Source organism: Dreissena polymorpha, chromosome 1, assembly GCF_020536995.1.
Source record: "Dreissena polymorpha isolate Duluth1 chromosome 1, UMN_Dpol_1.0, whole genome shotgun sequence".
NCBI classification, from domain to species: domain Eukaryota; kingdom Metazoa; phylum Mollusca; class Bivalvia; order Myida; family Dreissenidae; genus Dreissena; species Dreissena polymorpha.
This window is the reverse complement of record NC_068355.1, coordinates 98184904-98204379: the sequence shown is the minus strand read 5'-3', so window position 1 is coordinate 98204379 and position 19476 is coordinate 98184904. Positions and strand designations below refer to the sequence as shown.

The 19476-nt window shown below is 34.6% G+C and overlaps 1 protein-coding gene and 1 long non-coding RNA gene across 2 annotated transcripts; both read right to left on the bottom strand.

Annotated features, from left to right (window-relative positions):
• Positions 1 to 267: 267 nt before the first annotated feature.
• On the bottom strand, positions 268 to 6581 carry LOC127841951 (uncharacterized). The gene is made up of 2 exons (XR_008031440.1): positions 1504 to 6581; positions 268 to 1358 (listed from the first exon to the last, which is right to left on the bottom strand). It is a non-coding gene; the product is annotated as an uncharacterized LOC127841951 (long non-coding RNA).
• Positions 6582 to 6766: 185 nt separating this feature from the next.
• Positions 6767 to 19457, bottom strand: LOC127839851 (dCTP pyrophosphatase 1-like). Its single transcript, XM_052368275.1, has 4 exons — positions 19415 to 19457; positions 19050 to 19194; positions 16665 to 16699; positions 6767 to 7195 (listed from the first exon to the last, which is right to left on the bottom strand). Exons 1-4 carry the CDS (start codon positions 19455 to 19457, stop codon positions 6939 to 6941), a joined length of 480 nt encoding a protein of 159 aa, XP_052224235.1. The 3' UTR covers positions 6767 to 6938.
• Positions 19458 to 19476: the final 19 nt, after the last annotated feature.

Sequence of the window (19476 nt, the reverse complement as noted above, 5' to 3'; positions counted from 1 at the left end):
ACCTATAGACAGGGCAAAAACAATAAGTCCCCAGTATAGACTGGGGGACATAAAAAATACAGCTTCTAAAGCTGAGTTCATTAAGGACAGTTATAGTTGATGGACGAATGGATATATGGACAAAAGAAAGTGAAAGGCATCAATCACGTATTGTCTCCAGACTCCATCTACATGCTGCCTTTTGGTAGGCTTATTAAATGTAAAACACCAAGAAAGGGTATGCAATCACAAAAAGGAGATATGTTAAGAAAACACAATGAAAACCGATCAAATTTCACTTTTTTATTGAAGAAAATTGAAAACTTTAACAAACAAGCTAGTATTGAAAACACTCCGAGCAATTTTTAATTATGAACCATAAATGTCAACAGAAGATAGTTCAGATACCCTAAAAAACAAACACGCACAAACATGCGCACACACACACACACACACACACACACACACACATACATCTGTTTCATTTAAAACATAAGAATATCCAAAGAACAAGAGGGCCATGATGGCCCTGAATTGCTCACCTGACTTACCTTGCTACATCAACTTAAATTCTATCAGACCCATATACAACCCCAAGCCAGATTTCATCAATTAATACATTCTGACAAAATTTCATTAAGATGTGATGAAAACTGTGACCTCTTTCATCTACACAAGGTTTTACTAGAATTGGCCAAGCGACCTAATTTTTGACCCCAGATGACCCATATACGATTTAAAATCAGATATTATCAAGATAGACATTCTGACCATATTTCATAAAGATCAGATGAAAACTATGACCTCTATTGTCTACACAATTTTTTTCTATGATTTGATATAGTGACCTAGTTTTTGACCCCAGATGACCCAAATACAATCCCAACCCAGGTTTCATCAAGATTAACATTCTGGCCAAATTTTATTAAGTTTTGATTAAAGCTGTGACCTCTACTGTCTACACAAGTTTTTTTTAAACTTTGACCTATTGACCTAGTTTTTACCCTAGATGACCCAATTTGATCCCAACCAAGATTTTAACAAGACAAACATTCTGACCATATTTCAATAAGATCTGATGAAAACTGACCTCAATTGTCTACACAAGGTTTTTCTATTATTTGACCTAGTGACCTAGTTTCTGACCCCAGATGACCAAAATACAATCCCAATACAGATTTTATCAAGATAAACATTCTGACCAAATTTCATAAAGATTGGATGAAAACTGTGACCTCTATTGTCTACACAAGGTTTGTCTATTATTTGACCTAGTGACCTAGTTTTTGACCCCAGATGACCCAAATACAATCCGACCCAGATTTCATCAAGATAAACATTCTGACCAAATTTCATAAAGATTGGATGAAAACTGTGACCTCTATTGTCTACACAAAGTTTTTCTATAATTTGACCTAGTGACCAAGTTTTTGACCCCAGATGACCCAAATACAATCCCAAACCAGATTTCATCAAGATAAACATTCTGACCAAATTTCATAAAGCTTGGATGAAAACTGTGACCTCTATTGTCTACACAAGGTTTTTCTATTATTTGACCTAGTGACCTAGTTTTTGACCCCAGATGACCCAAATACAATCCCAACCCAGATTTCATCAAGATATACATTCTGACCAAATTTCATAAAGATTGGATGAAAACTGTGACCTCTACTGTCTACACAAACAAATTGTTGACAGACGGACGGACGCACAACGGACATCACACGGTCATATAAGCTCACTATGTCACTTAGTGACAGATGAGCTTAAAATCACTACAAAGTTATGGTCCATTGATATATGACAAAGTTTAGGGCCTTGGACAGTATCTGAAAGCGTTTTGGAAAAATCTCCCGAAGTGTTATTTTTAAGAAAAGCCCAAGGCCGCTGATTTAATCAAATATCAATGGACCGAAATGAAAGTCTGACTTGATCTTTAAGTTATGTAGGTACACTCACAAACAAAATATCAGTGAATATCATAAAGCGTTTCATAAAAAAACATCAGGAAAACGGTTATTATAGAGAAAATTAATTTCCAAGTCAAAGGTCCATAACATCACCAAAAATCAATGGGCCAGAACAAAACTAACACTTCATCTGAAGGTCAAGTCGATAGACTTACATACCAAAAATCAGCTAAATATCTGAAAGACTTTTGTAAAAAAAAAAATCTCAGGAAAACATTTATAATAGAGAAATCCTAAGTCCAATGACCATAACTCAATGGACCTCTCAATTCATCTGTAAGTCATGTAGGTAGACTAACACAACAAATATAAGGTTAATATCTCAAAGCATTTATGAAAAAAGTCCGGAAAATGTAATGCCAGACAGATGGACAGTGCAACTGCTATATGCCACCCTACCAGGGGCATAAAAATGTGTACAATTTCACACAGATAACTAAATAAATCAAATAATGTACATTTATATTTGCGCACATTTGTTATTATTGAATTAACATAAAAAGTAATACAAGAGGACCAAGGGAATGGTAGACCCTATATACTCCAACATGTAAACATTAAAGTGAAGTATATATCTAATATAAAATGTCTAAATGATGATGCCAGATCTGCTCATTTTGAGCAATTTCTTCATTTATCACAATGATTTATAAAATACCAAAATCAATTCCTTCATTTTCCATTACAATTTAAGTCTTTTAATTTGGAAAGTCCAAAATGTGTCATTTGGTAAAGCATTAACCCTTTACCAAATGACACATTTTGAACTGTCCCAAATTGAAAGATGATGCAGACAACACTTAAAATTATAATGGAATATGAAGAAATAGCTTTGGAAGAGTATAAATAATTGTGATAAAAGGAGAAATTGCTCAATATGAGTAATTTCTCCTTTAATCACAATGATTTATACAGTCTTCTGCACCAAATCCATAAAATCCTGTTACCGTTTGGGTTATTCCAACCAAAAATGTGGAAATGGATCAACCCATTACAAACAATAACAAGAATTTACTGGTTTATTGCAGACGACTCTAGAAATCATTTGTGATTAAAGGAGAAATTGCTTATTTTGAGCAATTTCTCCTTTTATCACAATGATTTCAACCCTACCAAAGCTATTTCTTCACATTCCATTACAATGTTCTTTGTCATCTGCGACCTCTTTGAATTTGGGACAGTCCAAAAGTTGTCATTTGGTAAAGGGTTTATGGGTTCAACAGAAGTTGAACTTACATCTTCACAGGTGTTATGCAATGAAGGATTTCTTGAAGTACTGTTAGGGGAGTTACCCTTCTACCTCAGATGACTTAAGAAGACAAAAGAAGAAATTGCTCATAGCAAGCAAAATCTCCTTTAAACACCATGTTTTCTACCTATTTGGTTGAGGACTATAAGATTTCACCACATACCAAATTTGGTAGCCCTAGGCCTTATGGTTATGGACAAGAAGATTTTCAAAGTTTTCACAAAATATGCAAAGACGTATAAACATGCAAAGTTCAAAGAGCTCCTGCGGCCATGTTTTTCAACGAAACAAATTTTCTTGAACAACTTTTTTAGGGGAGCCTTTAAGGATCATCCCTGTAAAAAAAAATGAAAATCCGACGAGCCGTTTCTGACGAGAAGATTTTTTAAGGTTTTGACCATATATGGGCATGGCGGCCAGCTGGGTTATGTGACCAAATTTTTTTTTAACAATATTTTTTCCCGTGACGTAAGGATGCTCCACATGAAATTTGGTTGAAATTGGCTCAATGGTTTAGGAGGAAAATATGATCAGCTCAGGTACGCTAAAAAGTGGACTTAAACATTGAGATAAAAGGAATTTTTGCTTGTTTTGAAGAGATTCCTCTTTTTTCTCAAAATTGACAAGATATCATCCACTAAATAGGCAACCCATGTTCGCATAAGGAAAAGGGTAACTTGGAAAAAAAAGGTATCCATTTAACCCTTTACCAATCAACATATTTTGGACTGAACAATTTCTCAATTTTCCACAATGATCCAACCCTACCAGAGCAATTTCCTAAGCAATTATCACCTCCCATTTTAAAAATGGTATCCATTTAACCCTTTACCAATCAACATATTTTGGACTGAACAATTTCTCAATTTCCCACAATGATTCAACCCTACCAGAGCAATTTCCTAAGCAATAATCACCTCCCATTTTAAAGGAAAAATAATTTCTCATCAACAAAACTACAGCATTAATTGATTTCTGGTAGTTAACCCTTTTCCAAATTGAAAGAGGTTGCAGACGACAAATTAAATTATTATGGAATAAGAAGAAACTTATTTAATAGGGTAGGAAGCATTGTGATGAAAGGAGAAAATGCTAATTTCAGCAATTTCTCCTTTTATTTCAATGATTTCCACAGTCACAAACATTTGCAGAAAGAATTAACTGTTCTGGGTTAAGGGTTTATGTGGTCTGCAGCAAAGCCATCAGAAGAGAATCGTGTCAGAGAAACCTGGCCTGTAGCCAGCAAATCCTTTACTCTAATAGCACTATTAATTGGAAAAAAGAGTTCACTATAATTATTTCTAAATCTGCCATCTCAAGGAGATAATTCTGGACTAAATGGTCCGATGTTGCTCATTCTCGACAGGGCTCAAGTTTTCATTGATATGAAGACACTGTGCAAGTTTGGAAAGAATTGGATGAAAAATTTGGACTTAATTGCATAAACACCATTTTCTCAATTCAAGGGGAGGTAATTCTGTACTTCATTGACCAATAATGCTCATTTTTGTAGGGTTCGTGTCCTCATTGATATAAAGACACTGTGCAAATTTGGAAAGGATCGGACAAAAAATGTGGAAGATTTTTGAAAGTTTTCACAAAATAGGCAAAAACGAATAAACATGCAAAGTTCAACGAGCTCCTGCGGCCATGTTTTTTGACGAATCAAATTTCTTTGAACAACTTTTTCAGGGGAGCCTTCAAAGGTCATCCCTGTGAAATTTTTTGAAAATCTGATGAGCGGTTTCTGACAAAAAGATTTTTTAAGGTTTTTACCATATATGGTCATGGCGGCCATCTTGGTTATGTGATCAAATTTTTTTTTACAATTCTTTTGTCCCATGACCGAGGGATGCTCCACATGAAATTTAGTTGAAATTGGCTCAATGGTTTAGTAGAAGAAGATGTTTACAAATTGTTTACAGACAGACAGACAGACAGACAGACAGACGGACGGACGGACGGACGCCGGACGGTGAGTGATCACAATAGCTCACCCCAAGCTATCGCTCAAGTGAGCTAAAAAGTGGAAATAAGGATATGATGCATATTCTACTCTAATTACAAAAACAAGAAGTAAAAATCTAAAACAGCATAGGGTGCAAACGTATTTAAACTTAAAGCTATGTAAACTTCGTGCAAGAAAAGTTGCTCAATGGACAATGCAAGAAGATAGAACATAAAAGAACATAAAACTAATGTGTCTCTTCATAATATAAACAAATGTTACGGATCAAAAAAGGGTTTATAAATGTAAACAGAAGATAGTCCAGATGCCCTAAAAAACAAACCTCACAAACATGCGCACACACACATACAACTGTTTCATTTAAAACATAAGAATATCCAAAGAAAAAAATGGAAATAAGGATATGATGCATATTCTACTCTAATTACTAAAAAACAAGAAGTAAAATTCTAAAACAGCATAGGATGCCAACGTATTTACACTTGAAGCTATGTAAACTTTATGCAGGAAAAGTTGCTCAATGGACTATGCAAGAAGATAGAACATAAAAGAACATAAAACTAAAGTGTCTCTTCACAATATACATGAATGTTACGGATCAAAAAAGGGTTTATAAATGTCAACAGAAGATAGTCCAGATACCCACGCAAATAAACTCGCACAAACATGCGCGCGCACACACACATACAACTGTTTCATTTAAAACATAAGAATATCCAAAGAAAAAATGGAAATACGGTTTTGATGCATATTCTACATGATGCATAATTGAGTTACAAATGTGGAATCTTTTGTGTTAACAAGGTTTTTCAAGCTTTGACCTGGTGACCTAGATTTTGACCCCACATGCCCCTTATCTGAGCAATTTTCCAACTTGTCGGAGATATCAATAAAACCAATGTCTTGACTAAGTTTTACAATTATTAGGCACAAAATGTGACTTCCATGTTTACAAGGTTTCTCTTTAGTCATATCAGGTAAACTGCCCCCCCCCCCCTGGCAGCCATTTTTTTTTTACCGAAAAAACTAGGAACGCTGTAAAACCTGAATTTCTCCAGGTATCACATTTCACATCCTTTGCATCACACCACAGTGACTGACAGTTACTATATTCCTCACGCAATTGTTTAAACAAAGCATGAAATATTTGAATAGAATGCCTCATACAATTTTAGGGATTTCATATGCGCATTGTTAGTGTTGATGAATCTAGTGGTTGAATTCCATGTCATAGCTGAATGTTCATTTCTATGCGTTTTTTAGATGTCGTTATTACTAGACACAAGCTTATTATGACTTGAAATGTATTGATTGTGGCCCAAAATTACACTGAACAAGAATTCCCACCGAAGCATGTAAAACTACCAAGTGGTTAAAGTTTTTATTACCGAAATTTGTATAAATAATACATTTATATGTATTTACATTTGTATTTTTATAGAGAATATATTGTACTTCATAACATTGTGTGACAATATGCATGTTTTATTATGACCTTGACTTTGATATGTGTAGAACATCGTTTGTATACTTTTGTGTACTCATGGGCATTTCTGCCCCGATGTATTTGGAAATAAATCCTATCAAATCCTATATTCAGACAATTTTTTAGAATGATTTTTGATGTACACAATGAAAGCTGTTTTGTTTATATGCTTATTTTTACCTATACAAAAATATGTATAACAATGTTCAATTAATTGTCATTATGTTGTTTTTAAAAAACGAAAAAAAATGTTCAACTGATAAATTGACACTGTCACACATATCAAGAATTACTGCCATTGTCCAGTTTCCTTGTTTCGTCTGCAATCTCGTGGCTGATCTTAGTACCGTGAGCATATTCTGTATACTTTTCACTCCTGCCATACACAACACTGGCTGGATACTTGTTTCTGTTCTGTTGTATTTTTTTCATAACTGCCTCTGGGAGATTGACGTGACATTTTTCAGCAAGACGTACCAGGTACAACATGATATCACTAATCTCTTGACCTACATGTTCTTTCTCATTCGCACTAAAATCTGTAGGGACAAGAATACATTACATGTTTTTATGTTTTTCTACTATTAAATTTAAATCTTCCAATATAAATACTTAAACGTATTATTTCAATTTTATAAAAATTATTTAGATAAGATATTTGTAAAACCGCATTTTCTTTCTAGCAGTCAAGTTTTCATTTTGTGCCTTTGTTACAATATTTGTGTCAAGTCTGAATGTGGAAAGCTCAATATAGCAGAAACATTGGTTGCATTCACAGGTGGTTAGCGTGTGGCTATGATATTAATTAGTAAAAACATCATTTTGAATGATAAATAATCATATTATAACGAAAAATTAACTTTTCTGAAAAAAAAAATTTCACTATCAAATATATATATAAATATATATATATATATTTGATAGTGAAATTTTTTTTTTCAGAAAAGTTAATTTTTCGTTATAATATGATTATTTATCATTCAAAATGATGTTTTCACTAATTAATATCATAGCCACACGCTAACCACCTGTGGTTGCATTCATGTGCGTGGGTCCATTTGTGAGCCCCAGCTTATCTGGTCTGTAACTGTTTCATTCATATATAATTTGAAAAAGCTTACAACAGAAGAATAAACTCATTAAAGTGTGTTGCGTTAAGAATGTTAAGTTGTGTAAATGTCAGATACTTTTATATATTTCTATTTTGCTCTCTCGTGAAAAATGTGTTCAGAATTACTGAGAACCTAGTTAGTTGTATGCATAGACAGTGAAACATATTTATTAACATTTCTCAATAAATAAATAGTAACAAACATGAATGTAAATTAGTTGCTTTTGTGGTATTTACAAACACTAATTTGTAACTGAGGTGAGATGTGAATAAGTTGGTCAATCCATTAATAACTTTTTTGGAAAGATGTGAATTTGTAGGAAACTGTGCTCATAACTCTGCTGCTATGATGTAACTTAGAAGATTACCATGCTGGTGAATTGTGATGTGGTTGGTTACCATTCTAGTGATATGTTATTTTATTGGTAACTGAGATGGTGAATTGTGGATCACTAGTAAACCATTCTGGTGTGATGTGATTTGGTTGCTTAATGTGTTGGTGAAATGTGAATCCTTAGGTAACCATTCAAATTTGATGTGATTCGGTTGGTAACTGAGATGGTGAAATGTGAATCAGTAGGTTACCATTCTGGTGAGATGTGATAAGGTTGCTTACTGTGTTGGTGAAATGTGAATCCTTAGGTAACCATTCTGGTGTGATGTGATAAGTTGGTAACTGAGATGCTGAAATGTGAATCTGAAGGTTACCATTCTGGTGTGATATGATAAGGTTGCTTACTGTGTTGGTGAAATGAGAATCCGTAGGTAACCATTCTGGTGTGATGTGATTCGGTTGGTAACTGAGATGGTGAAATGTGAATCAGTAGGTAACCATTTTTGTGTGATGTGATTTGGTTGCTTACTGTGTTGGTGAAATGAGAATCCGTAGGTAACCATTCTGGTGTGATGTGATTCGGTTGGTAACTGAGATGGTGAGTTGTGAATCAGTAGGTAACTATTCTGGTGTGATGTGATTTGGTTGCTTACTGTGTTGGTGAAATGAGAATCCGTAGGTAAACATTCTGGTGTGATGTGATTCGGTTAGTAACTGAGATTGTGAAATGTGAATCCTTAGGTAACCATTCTGGTGTGATTTGATTTGGTTGCTTACTGTTTTGGTGAAATGTGAATCAGTAGGTAACCATTCTGGTGTGATGTTATTCGGTTGGTAATTGAGATGGTGAGATGTGAATCAATAGGTAACCATTCTGGTGTGATGTGATTTGGTTGCTTACTGTGTTGGTAAAATGAGAATACGTAGGTAACCATTCTGGTGTGATTAGATTCGGTTGGTTACTGAGATGGTGAAATAGGAATCAGAAGGTAACCATTCTGGTGTGATGTGATTGGGTTGCTTACTGTGTTTGTGAAAGGAGCTGACTGAATCCATAGGTAACAATTCTGGTGTGATGTGATTTGGTTGGTAACTGAAATGTGAATCAATAGGTTACCATTCTGGTGTGATGTGATTCGGTTGGTAACTGATCTGGGTAATTGTGAATCAGTAGGTAACCATTTTGGTGTGATGTGATTCGGTTGGTAACTCTGCTAAGGGATGATCATCAGTTTCTATTCTGGTGTGATGTGATTTGCTTGGTATCGGTTCCAGTGGATGTAAATCAGCAGGTTACAATTCTGATGAGATGTAATCAAACAACTGAATGATGTCAATTTGTGCAAATTACAATATTTTGTAAATTTGCTAATTATTGCCTTATAACAGTTCAGTTACCTATCTAAGTTGCAATGCCCCTTCTAAAAATACTAGGTGTGTTATGAATTATACAACTAACAACAGCATGCTTATACTTATTATTGTAAATCTTTAAAAATATAAAGTTGTAAATAACTTTCCCATAACGTTCGTTGTTTAATGGACATGACTGCCTACAAAATAAGTCCAAAATCTGCCAAAGTATTAATTAATATAACAAATATGATAGAATATAGCATAATGATGGATAAATCAACATTGAATTCCAATATGTGTTTCAAGAAGGAATGAACAAATTAAGGTTCAATCAAGTTTGTTGGTACAATTCACTTTTTCTAACATGTTACTGATTGTTGGAAACACACACAACATCTACTATACTTTCGTCAAAGTGTATCTCGTTATTGTTTTTGTAAAACAGTACAATATAAAAAAAATCCATTCAGTGTTTTGGGACATTTGATTACAAACAATTGCAAAAAAAAGTATTGAGAATAAAATAAGATAAATTGTCAATTTGACCTTTTCAACACTATTAAATGATATAAGAACAGTATTTTTATGCTATCTGTTTAAAGCAAAATGTTTCTAAGAAACAATATTTCTAAATATATTTCAAAATACTCATATTAAGAATGTTAAGAGTATGAAATTTAAAAAATATGCAATAAAGTGAGAATTTCCAATACTTTTCATTTCACTTTATGTCACTTAGAACTTTTCACTCTGAAAAATAAGTTGAAAAAAATATTTTTTCAGTGCGAAAAGGCTCTAAGTGCCATTTTTTGCATTTTATGTATAATATTCTTAGTTTCAAAATGTAGAAATTATTGCATATGAAATAAATACTGTAAATTGATCATTAAACGTTGTTTTAAAATCACTTAGAACTTTTTAGCTCTTAACTTTAAGTAAAAAAAATGTGAAATTTTAGTGCGAAAAAGGTCTAAGTGACATTTTTTCAAATAACTTCTTAATTTGTGAAAATACAAACATGTTTAAAAAAAAATGTGATTATAGCAGACTATTCTCAATATAACTTTAAATTTTAAAGCCTTCATTGTTTGAACTGTTCTTGTGATACAGTTTAAACCTTCTCCTGAACATTTTTTTAAAAATGCACTTAGAGCTGTTTCGCTTTCACCCCTCGTGATGTTCACCATCATGAGATGTGTCACGTGTTAAACCTTCTCCAGACTTCAAAATTTCAAGGTCACACTTAGAGGTCAAAAGGTAAAATTGTGCTTATCAAGGACTTTTTCGGACTGTAACTAAATTCATTAAAATAATTTCCACAAATCACAACAATGAGGAGCAGCATGTCTAATTTTACGCCAGCCTCTTTATTTTAAAATACCTCACCAAAAATGAACATCAATAAGATATGACGATGCCGCATATTACATTAAATGCCAAGATCACACTTACAGGTCAAAGGTCAAATTTAACCATAAACCGCTTGTCCAGACTTTAACTTTGTTATCATAATGCACTTTTTTGGTAAGTAACCATAAATGCCAGCCATTAGGTGTAAAACCTGTAACCCTATGTCAAAGCCGAAGGTCACACTAAGAGTAAAATATCAAATTTTGTTGCTTACAGCTTGTTCAGACTGTATCGCATCATTCAACATGTAATTAAAAAAAAAAACACAAATATTAACTATAAGGAGATGTGTTGTATGTAAAATCCCATTCCCTATATCTCAAGATCAAGGTTAAATATAAAGATCAACATTAAATTTTGCCATCTGGTCTGTAACATAATCCATCATGCAATTTTAAAATAATTCACCACAAATGTTCATCTTGTTGGGAAAGTGTGTCAGATGTAAAAACCATCTCCCTACCTCAAAGATCAAGGGCAAACTAAAAGGCCAAAGGTTATATTTGGCTATATAACAGCTTGTCTAGACTGTAACTGGATCATCCATCATTTAATCTTATAATGATTTCCAAAGCAATGTTAACTATGTAACGTGTAGACACTGTGTCAAATTGGTCACAGGTCAAGGTCACATTAAATGCAGAAGGTTAAATGTGTTTGTTAAATTAATGCTAACATAATTTACATTAAGCTCAACATGTAACTTGTTAAGGATTCCATGCCCCTGTAACCTAGACTTGTGGCATGTTGATCTCAAAACCACTACACATGCTCCATTCTCAAAAGTATCCTTAAGCCCAAATGGGATGATCTTAAGTCAAAGAATTCTCTCTACAAGGTGTGGAAACAAATTTCTTGTTAAAAGCCAACATGACTTTGACCTTTGACTTGCTGTCTTCATAATGAATAGGCAACTTTCTTTTCCCCAAAGTAACCAGCATACCAATTTATATGATCACAAGTAAAAGCATTCTCTAGATATGATGCAGAAAAAACAAGTATATCAGTAAAACTGATGGGTGCTCCCCGATGATGCTTGTCAATATATGGGTAAATTGTGTGGAAAAAAAGTGTGACCTTGATAAAATCTATTATTAGCCTCGGTGACCTTGACCCCAGTGACCTCAAAACTCACAAAAGGTAAAGATCCATGCAAGGTACCTACATGCCAAATATATAAGAGATTGGTCAAATATTGAAGGCGCTATGAGAAACTGTATTCAAACAAGAGCACCGCCTTGCGGGTGCAGACCGCTCATCTATTTTCTTTTTAAAGATGAAGGGACTCTCATTTTAAATCACAAAGTAGGGAGGGATGGAGTGAAGAGGGGTGTATAGTGTAGGGGCGTGGACATTTATTACATTATCTTCCAAAAATGCGAAAAAAAAATGCAAAAAAAAAAAAATCGGGGGAGGGGTGGGGGGGTCGGGGTAGGGAGGTTCTTGGGTGCGATGGTTGGACGGTATTTCAAACATAAAATAATAAATATTTGTGTTTTTTAACCATTTCAAAAAAAAAAAAATTGGGCGGGTGGGGTGGGGGGGGTGGGGTATAGTGTGAGGATGTGGTGGTCATTTGTGAGATGATCTTAAAAAAAAAAAAAAAAAAATTTAGAGGGGGGGGAATTCGGGGTGGGGGAGGGGGGGAATTCGGGGGTGGGGGAGGGGGGGGGAATTCGGGGTGGGGGTGGGGAGGGGGGGTATTCTTGGGTGCGATGGTTGGACGTTTTTTCAATCATAAAATAAATAAAAATTAATATTTGTGTTTTTTAACTGTTTCCAAAAAAAAAATGGGGGGGGGTGCGGGGGGGTATAGTATAGTGTGAGGGTGTGGTGGTCATTTGTGAGATGATCTTAAAAAACAAAATTAGGGGGGGGGGAATTCGGTGGGGGGGGGAGGGGGGGGGGATATTCTTGGGTGCGATGGTTGGACGGTATTTCAAACATAAAATAATAAAAATAAATATTTGTGTTTTTCAACCGTTTCAAAAAAAATAAAATGGGGGGTTGGGGTGGGGGAGGGTATAGTATAGTGTGAGGGTGTGGTGGTCATTTGTGAGATGATCTTAAAAAAAAAATAAAAAAATTAGGGGGGCGGGGGTATTCGGGGGGGGGGGGGGGGGGGGGGGTGGTATAGTATAGTGTGAGGGTGTGGTGGTCAGTTGTGAGATGATCTTAAAAAAAAAAAAAAAAAATTAGGGTGGGGATTCAGGGGGGTATAGTATAGTGTGAGGGTGTGGTGGTCATTTGTGAGATGATCTTAAAAAAAGAAAAAAAAATTAGGGCGGGGGAATTCGGGGGTGGGGGTGGGGGGGGGGCGGGGGGAGGTGGGGGGGGTATTCTTGGGTGCGATGGTTGGACAGTATTTTAAACATAAAATAATAAAAATTAATATTTGTGTTTTTTAACCGTTAAAAAAAAACAATTTTGGGGGGTGGGGAGTATAGTATAGTGTGAGGGTGTGGTGGTCATTTGTGAGATGATCTTAAAAAAAAATTTAAAAAAATTTAGGGGTGGGGGGAATTCAGGGTGGGGGGGGAGGGGGGTGGGGGGGTATTCTTGGGTGCGATGGTTGGACGGTATTTCAATCATAAAATAAATAAAAATAAATATTTGTGTTTTTAAAAAAAAAAAAATTGGTGGGGGGGGTGGGGTGGGGGGGGGGGGGGTATAGTATAGTGTGAGGGTGTGGTGGTCATTTGTGAGATGATCTTAAAAAAAAAATAAAAAAAATTAGGGGGCGAATTCGGGGGGGGAGGGGAGGGGGGGAATATTCTTGGGTGTGATGGTTGGACGGTATTTCAAACATAAAATAATAAAAATAAATATTTGTGTTTTTTAACCATTTCAAAAAAAATAAAATGGGGGGGGTGGGGTGGGGGAGGGTATAGTATAGTGTGAGGGTGTGGTGGTCATTTGTGAGATGATCTTAAAAAAAAAAAAAAAAAATTAGGGGGGGCGGGGTATTCGGGGGGGGGGGGGGGGTCAACTTGCCAGGTACAGTAACCTCATGATAGCATGAAAGTATTTGAAGTTTGAAAGCAATAGCCTTGATACTTTAGAAGTTAAGTGGATCGAAACACAAAATTTAACCATATATTCAAAGTTACTAAGTAAAAAAAGGGCCATAATTCCGTAAAAATGAAAACCAGAGTTATGCAACTTGTCCTTTTACTGTACCCTTATGATAGTTTGCCAGTGTTCCAAGTATGAAAGCAATATCTATGATAGTTTAGGGGTAAAGTGGACCAAAACACAAAAAATTAACAAAATTTTCAATTTTCTAAGTATAAAGGGCCCATAATTCCGTCCAAATGTCAGTCAGAGTTACATAACTTTGCCTGCATGATAGTTAATAAGTGTTGCAAGTATGAAAGCAATAGCTTTGATACTGTAGGAATAAAGTGGACCTAAACACAAAACTTAACCAAATTTTCAATTTTCTAAGTATAAAAAGGGCAAATAATTCTGTCAAAATGCCAGTCAGAGTTACATTACTTTGCCTGCACAGTCCCCTTATGATAGTTAGTAAGTGTTGCAAGTATGAACGCAATAGCTTTGATACTTAAGGAATAAAATGGACCTAAACACAAAACTTAACCAAAATTTTCAATTTTCTAAGTATAAAAAGGGCACATAATTCTGTCAAAATGCACGCCAGAGTTATCTAACTTTGCCTGCCCAGTCCCCTCAAGATAGTAAGTAAGTGTACCAAGTTTGAATGCAATAGCATTGATACTTTCTGAGAAAAGTGGACCTAAACGCAAAACTTAACCGGACGCCGACGCCAACGCCGACGCCAAGGTGATGACAATAGCTCATCTTTTTTTTTCAAACAATAGATGAGCTAAAAATGACTTTGAGAAAATCTATTATTAGCCTCGGTGACTTTGACCCCAGTGACCTCAAACATTATCGAAAGGTAGAGGTCCATGCAAGGTACCTACATGCCAATTATGGAAGAGATCGGTAAAATATTGAAGACGCATTGAGAAACTGTAACAAAAGTGTGATGGAAAATCTATTATTAGCCTCAGTGACCTTGACCCCAGTGACGTCAAACCTCATCAAAAGGTAGAGGTCCATGCAAGGTACCTACATGCCAAATATGTAAGAGATCAGTAAAATATTGAAGGCGCTATGAGAAACTGTAACAAAAGTGTGATGGAAAATCTATTATAGGCCTTAATGACCTTGACCCCAGTGACGTCAAACCTCATTTACAGGTAGAGGTCCATGCAATGTATCTACATGTCCAATATGTAAGAGATCGCTAAAATATTGAAGGTGCTGTGAGAAACTGTAACAAAAGTGTGACGGAAAATCTATTTTTTGCCTTGGTGACCTATACCCCAGTGACGTCAAACCTCATCAAAAGGTAGAGGTCCATGCAAGTTACCTACATGCCAAATATGTAAGAGATCAGTAAAATATTGAATGCACTATGAGAAACTGTAACAAAAGTGTGACGGAAAATCTATTATTATCAGCCTCGGTGACCTTGGCCTTGACCCCAGTGACCTCAAACCTCATCAAAAAGTAGAGTTCCATGCAAGGTACCTTACATGCCAAATATGTAAGAGATCAGTAAACTATTGAGAAACTGTAAAAAAAAGTGTTACGGAAGGAAGTACGGAAGGACAAACTGGCAACTATATGCTCCCCATATATATTTATATGGGGAGCATAAAAATGTTTAAAGCGCTATTTACATTGATTTATTTACCACAAAATCTTAAGGCATGTTTCTTTCTCCCAGAAACGAGTGTATCAAATAAAATAATGGAAGGTAAATAAACTCTCTAGACATGGTGGGGAAATACATTTCATGTTACAATAACCCATGACCTTTACTTGTTGACCTGGGAATCAATAGGCATCACCAAGGTCGCAACCTAGTGACCAGGAGGTCAGCAGTTCAATCCCAATCGTGGCATGTTCTTATGATCTCCCACAAAGACACCAAGTACTGGTTCTATGCCCAGAAAACGGACTCAAGAGCGCTTCAATAAGTCCGAGGCTTTTGATGGAATCAAGCCAAAAAATAAACTAGTTTAAAGTTTTAAACTAAACATTAATATGCATCTTTCTAACCTCCCAAACAACTATTGTAACAATGTGCATAATGATAGATGAAAGTTTAAAAAAATATATCATGCCCAAAGTAATTTAAGTATATTTTCAATAACTGTTACCTTTTTGCATAAAAATCATAAGGCGTTATCCTTACCTCATAAGTAATCATCATACAAAATTGCATGGTCATAGGTTAATGTTTTCAAGATAAGTGCGAAGTGAATTTCATGGGACCTTGATTGACTTTTTACACATTGACCTCAAAATCAATTGGCGTTTTCCTTTCCTCACAAGTAACTGTCAAAACAAGTGACACTTATTGTAGGTCAAATAGCTCTTTTGATTATCATTAGGAAACTGAATGATCTTCTGACCGACTCACCATCCAATAGACAGGTGCAAAGCAATATACCACTATCTTTAAAAGGGGTTTTAATAAACTGAACTGTTGATAAAAGTGTTCGGCTACAATAAAGTCAGTTTTTTTAAAGTCTATTGATATAGCCAAATATAGGCTATATTTAGTCAGATATTAATTTTTAATTAATGCAGTTTCTCTCAAAATGCTCTAGCCCCATTCCATTTATAAGATACATTTTATGAAATGTATCCTCTTTTTTCATGCAATATTAGTACATGTACCCATATTTGAAGGCTAGGACCCCTTCCCCCATTCCTAATAAAAATCTTGTAAGCTATTTAGTCAACATAAGTTATATACCTGGCAGGCCTTCTTTGACTTCTCCTCTCCACTGACTGAAATGTGATAAAACATGATGTGTTAATTCTAGACCCAATACCCCGGTAAACAATATATAAAGTCCCCATCATAAACCAAACCTGGATCCTAATCAGATTGAACACCTTCTTAAATCATTCTGTGATTGTGTGAATCACAACAGATCTCCAGTGTGTGTTTTTTTAACCATTTAGAGATCCCTTTTGATAAGTAAAAATCATATTGTTTTGACTAAAATTGAGAAATTAGTGTGTTTTTTTGCTAAAAAAACTTTAAATTTGAGAATTATAATGACTTTAATATTATATTTAATAAGGTTTGATTTATAGAACTGGATAGGAGATGAAATAAATGTTGAGACTTATAATAAAATATATATACCGGTATACATTTTTTTGGAAACCTTCAATTGGAAATTTTTAGGTCTCATTTGGATAAAATATTTAATTTTTCCTATTGACCAGACCAAAATTTAAAGGAAAACAAACATGTACTGAATCTCGGACTTCATTTTAAACCGTAAATATACTGATGATAATTGTTTGTTTTCAGTCTATTAACAAGTTATTTGATGATTTTAAAGGAAAACTAATGATTTCATGAACCCTTTGTGAATTCAAATGTGTAAACTGCCTCCTTTGACAATGTCAGATAATAATAATTATCAAACAGATAAAACAATTTGTCTGAACATTTTATGCTTTTGAGCATTATATACATTAGAAAAAGGTCAGCAGGGGTTTTCCATCTGATAGAACAGAGCTCTATAAAAGGTCTCTTCCCAACATTGAATAAACATTTTATTTAAAAACAATCATGCAGTTAACTTACACTAGCTTTTTCATTTCTCATTTAATCAGTTATTTAAAGCCACACAACTTATTTGGCATAGTAAATTTAAGTATAAATAAGAAACATATTTGATCTATGCTAATTAGAATATATCTGGTGGTTACAAGGTAGAAATCCGTCTGTTTTGCGCTTTAAAACTTAAAAAAAATGGCGTTTGTCAAAATTGACGTACATGTATAGAAAAACCACTTTCGGTTTTAAAAGCATTAAAGTTTGAAAAATAATAAATTATTTGCTAACTAGGCTATATACCTGTACGAAATGTTCCGCCCGGAATCGGCACGGAATCGCAAACTAAATTCCGGGAGTTCACAAGTCTGTCTCCTTTTCAGCTTCTCACAAATTAAGTATAACAATACTACAAAATATGTTTTCGAATCTGAACATGAAAATCATAAATTAGATCAAAGCTTTATGCTGAATTAATTATACTCTGACTGAAATAGTTGTGTCTATAATGAATTTTCATTGATTGTACATATGTATAAATAAAATTAAATATTTTTATTTAAAAACGTTTATTAAGTTATCAGTTACTGGTAATATTTTGTTCAGTACTTTGGTTTAAATTAAATTTATAAAGTTATTGTTCAGCTTCATAGACATTTGCTAAGTCCAATATTACTCTCTGTAAAAACTACTAAGTTCAAAATTCCATCATGTGGCTTCACAAATATTTTATAAGTATGAAATTCTGCCCCAGCCAAAAGAAACAAAGTGCAAAATTCCGTCCACAAATCGCCATCATACAAATTCTAAGTATAAAAATACGCCCGGATTTGTTTTACGCCCGGAAAAAACAGTTGAATTACGCCCAGAAATAGTTTTAGTTCCGGGCGTAAAACTCATTCCGCCAGTTGTACGGGCGTAATTCCAACATTACGTGCCAATTCCGCCCCGATTACGCCCGGAATCCGCCCCATTATTTCGTACGGGTAGATATAATGTTATCTATGCCAATAAGAATATATCTGGTTGTTACAAGATAGAAATCTGTCTTTTTTGCGCTTTAAAACTTAAAAATAATTTGCGTTTGTCTAAATGGACGTATACATTTAGAAATCCTTCTTTCTGTTTTAAAAGCGGAACCATTTGAAAAATAATAAATTACTTGCTAACTAGGCTTGAGATTTTATGACAATGTTGCACACTTTCAAATTGCATCTGTATTGATAAACATGTATTTCATTTCAAGGTGTGTGGCTTTAAGTGATATGATATGTCTTTAAAAAATCCCAATAAGAACCGGAAAAACCCAGTGGATCATTAAAGTGACTTATATACGGATTTGTTTACATATTTTTTCTTTCACAAACTTTTCATGACTGAGTTTCTTTTCATGGTAAAATTAAAGTTAGTGTACTTGTCTAATAATTTAGACATTCAAGATTTTATATGAAGAAAGTTCTACTTTTTAAACGGGGCCACATTAGCTTAATTAGAAACGACAATATTGCCAGAATAAAAAGTTGCTTAATATTTTTGACTAGACTACTAGTGTTGGTAAAATCCTACAAGATCTCTGCCAACTCTCCTACTTCCCCCACAAGTGCAAGAAGTAGGTTTCGAGGAGAATGATACTGGTCCCAGTCTCGCTCCTGAGCAAAGTCATGCTGAATCTTCCGGCTGAAAAAATATGACAAAGATTTGAAAAAACACACTCACAATAAAGTACATTATAAATTTTGTTCTGGTTTCAATAATCCAACTCATCTCTTTAAAGGGGCCTTTTCACAGATTTTGGCATGTTTTGAAGTTTGTCATTAAATGCAATGTATTGATAAATGTAAACATTGGATCTAAAAAGCTCCAATAAAAATTCAAGATAAAATTAAAAAAATAAAACAAAGGGTAACCTCAGCTGGGCTCGAACCACTGACCACTGGAGCCCTGAAGTAAAAACGACTTCGACAACGCGGCCATCCTTCCTGACACAGCAATA

What these genes read in the sequence shown, in the direction of transcription:
- LOC127839851 (XM_052368275.1), bottom strand. Translation starts at nt 19,457, where the DNA reads ATGGCCGCGTTGTCGAAGTCGTTTTTACTTCAGGGCTCCAGTG. An exon ending in TTTACTTCAGGGCTCCAGTG is followed by an intron (nt 19,195 to 19,414) that starts GTCAGTGGTTCG and finishes CTTTATTGTGAG; the next exon opens with TGTGTTTTTTCAAATCTTTG. An exon ending in AGTCAAAGAAGGCCTGCCAG is followed by an intron (nt 7,196 to 16,664) that starts GTATATAACTTA and finishes TTGTCCCTACAG; the next exon opens with ATTTTAGTGCGAATGAGAAA.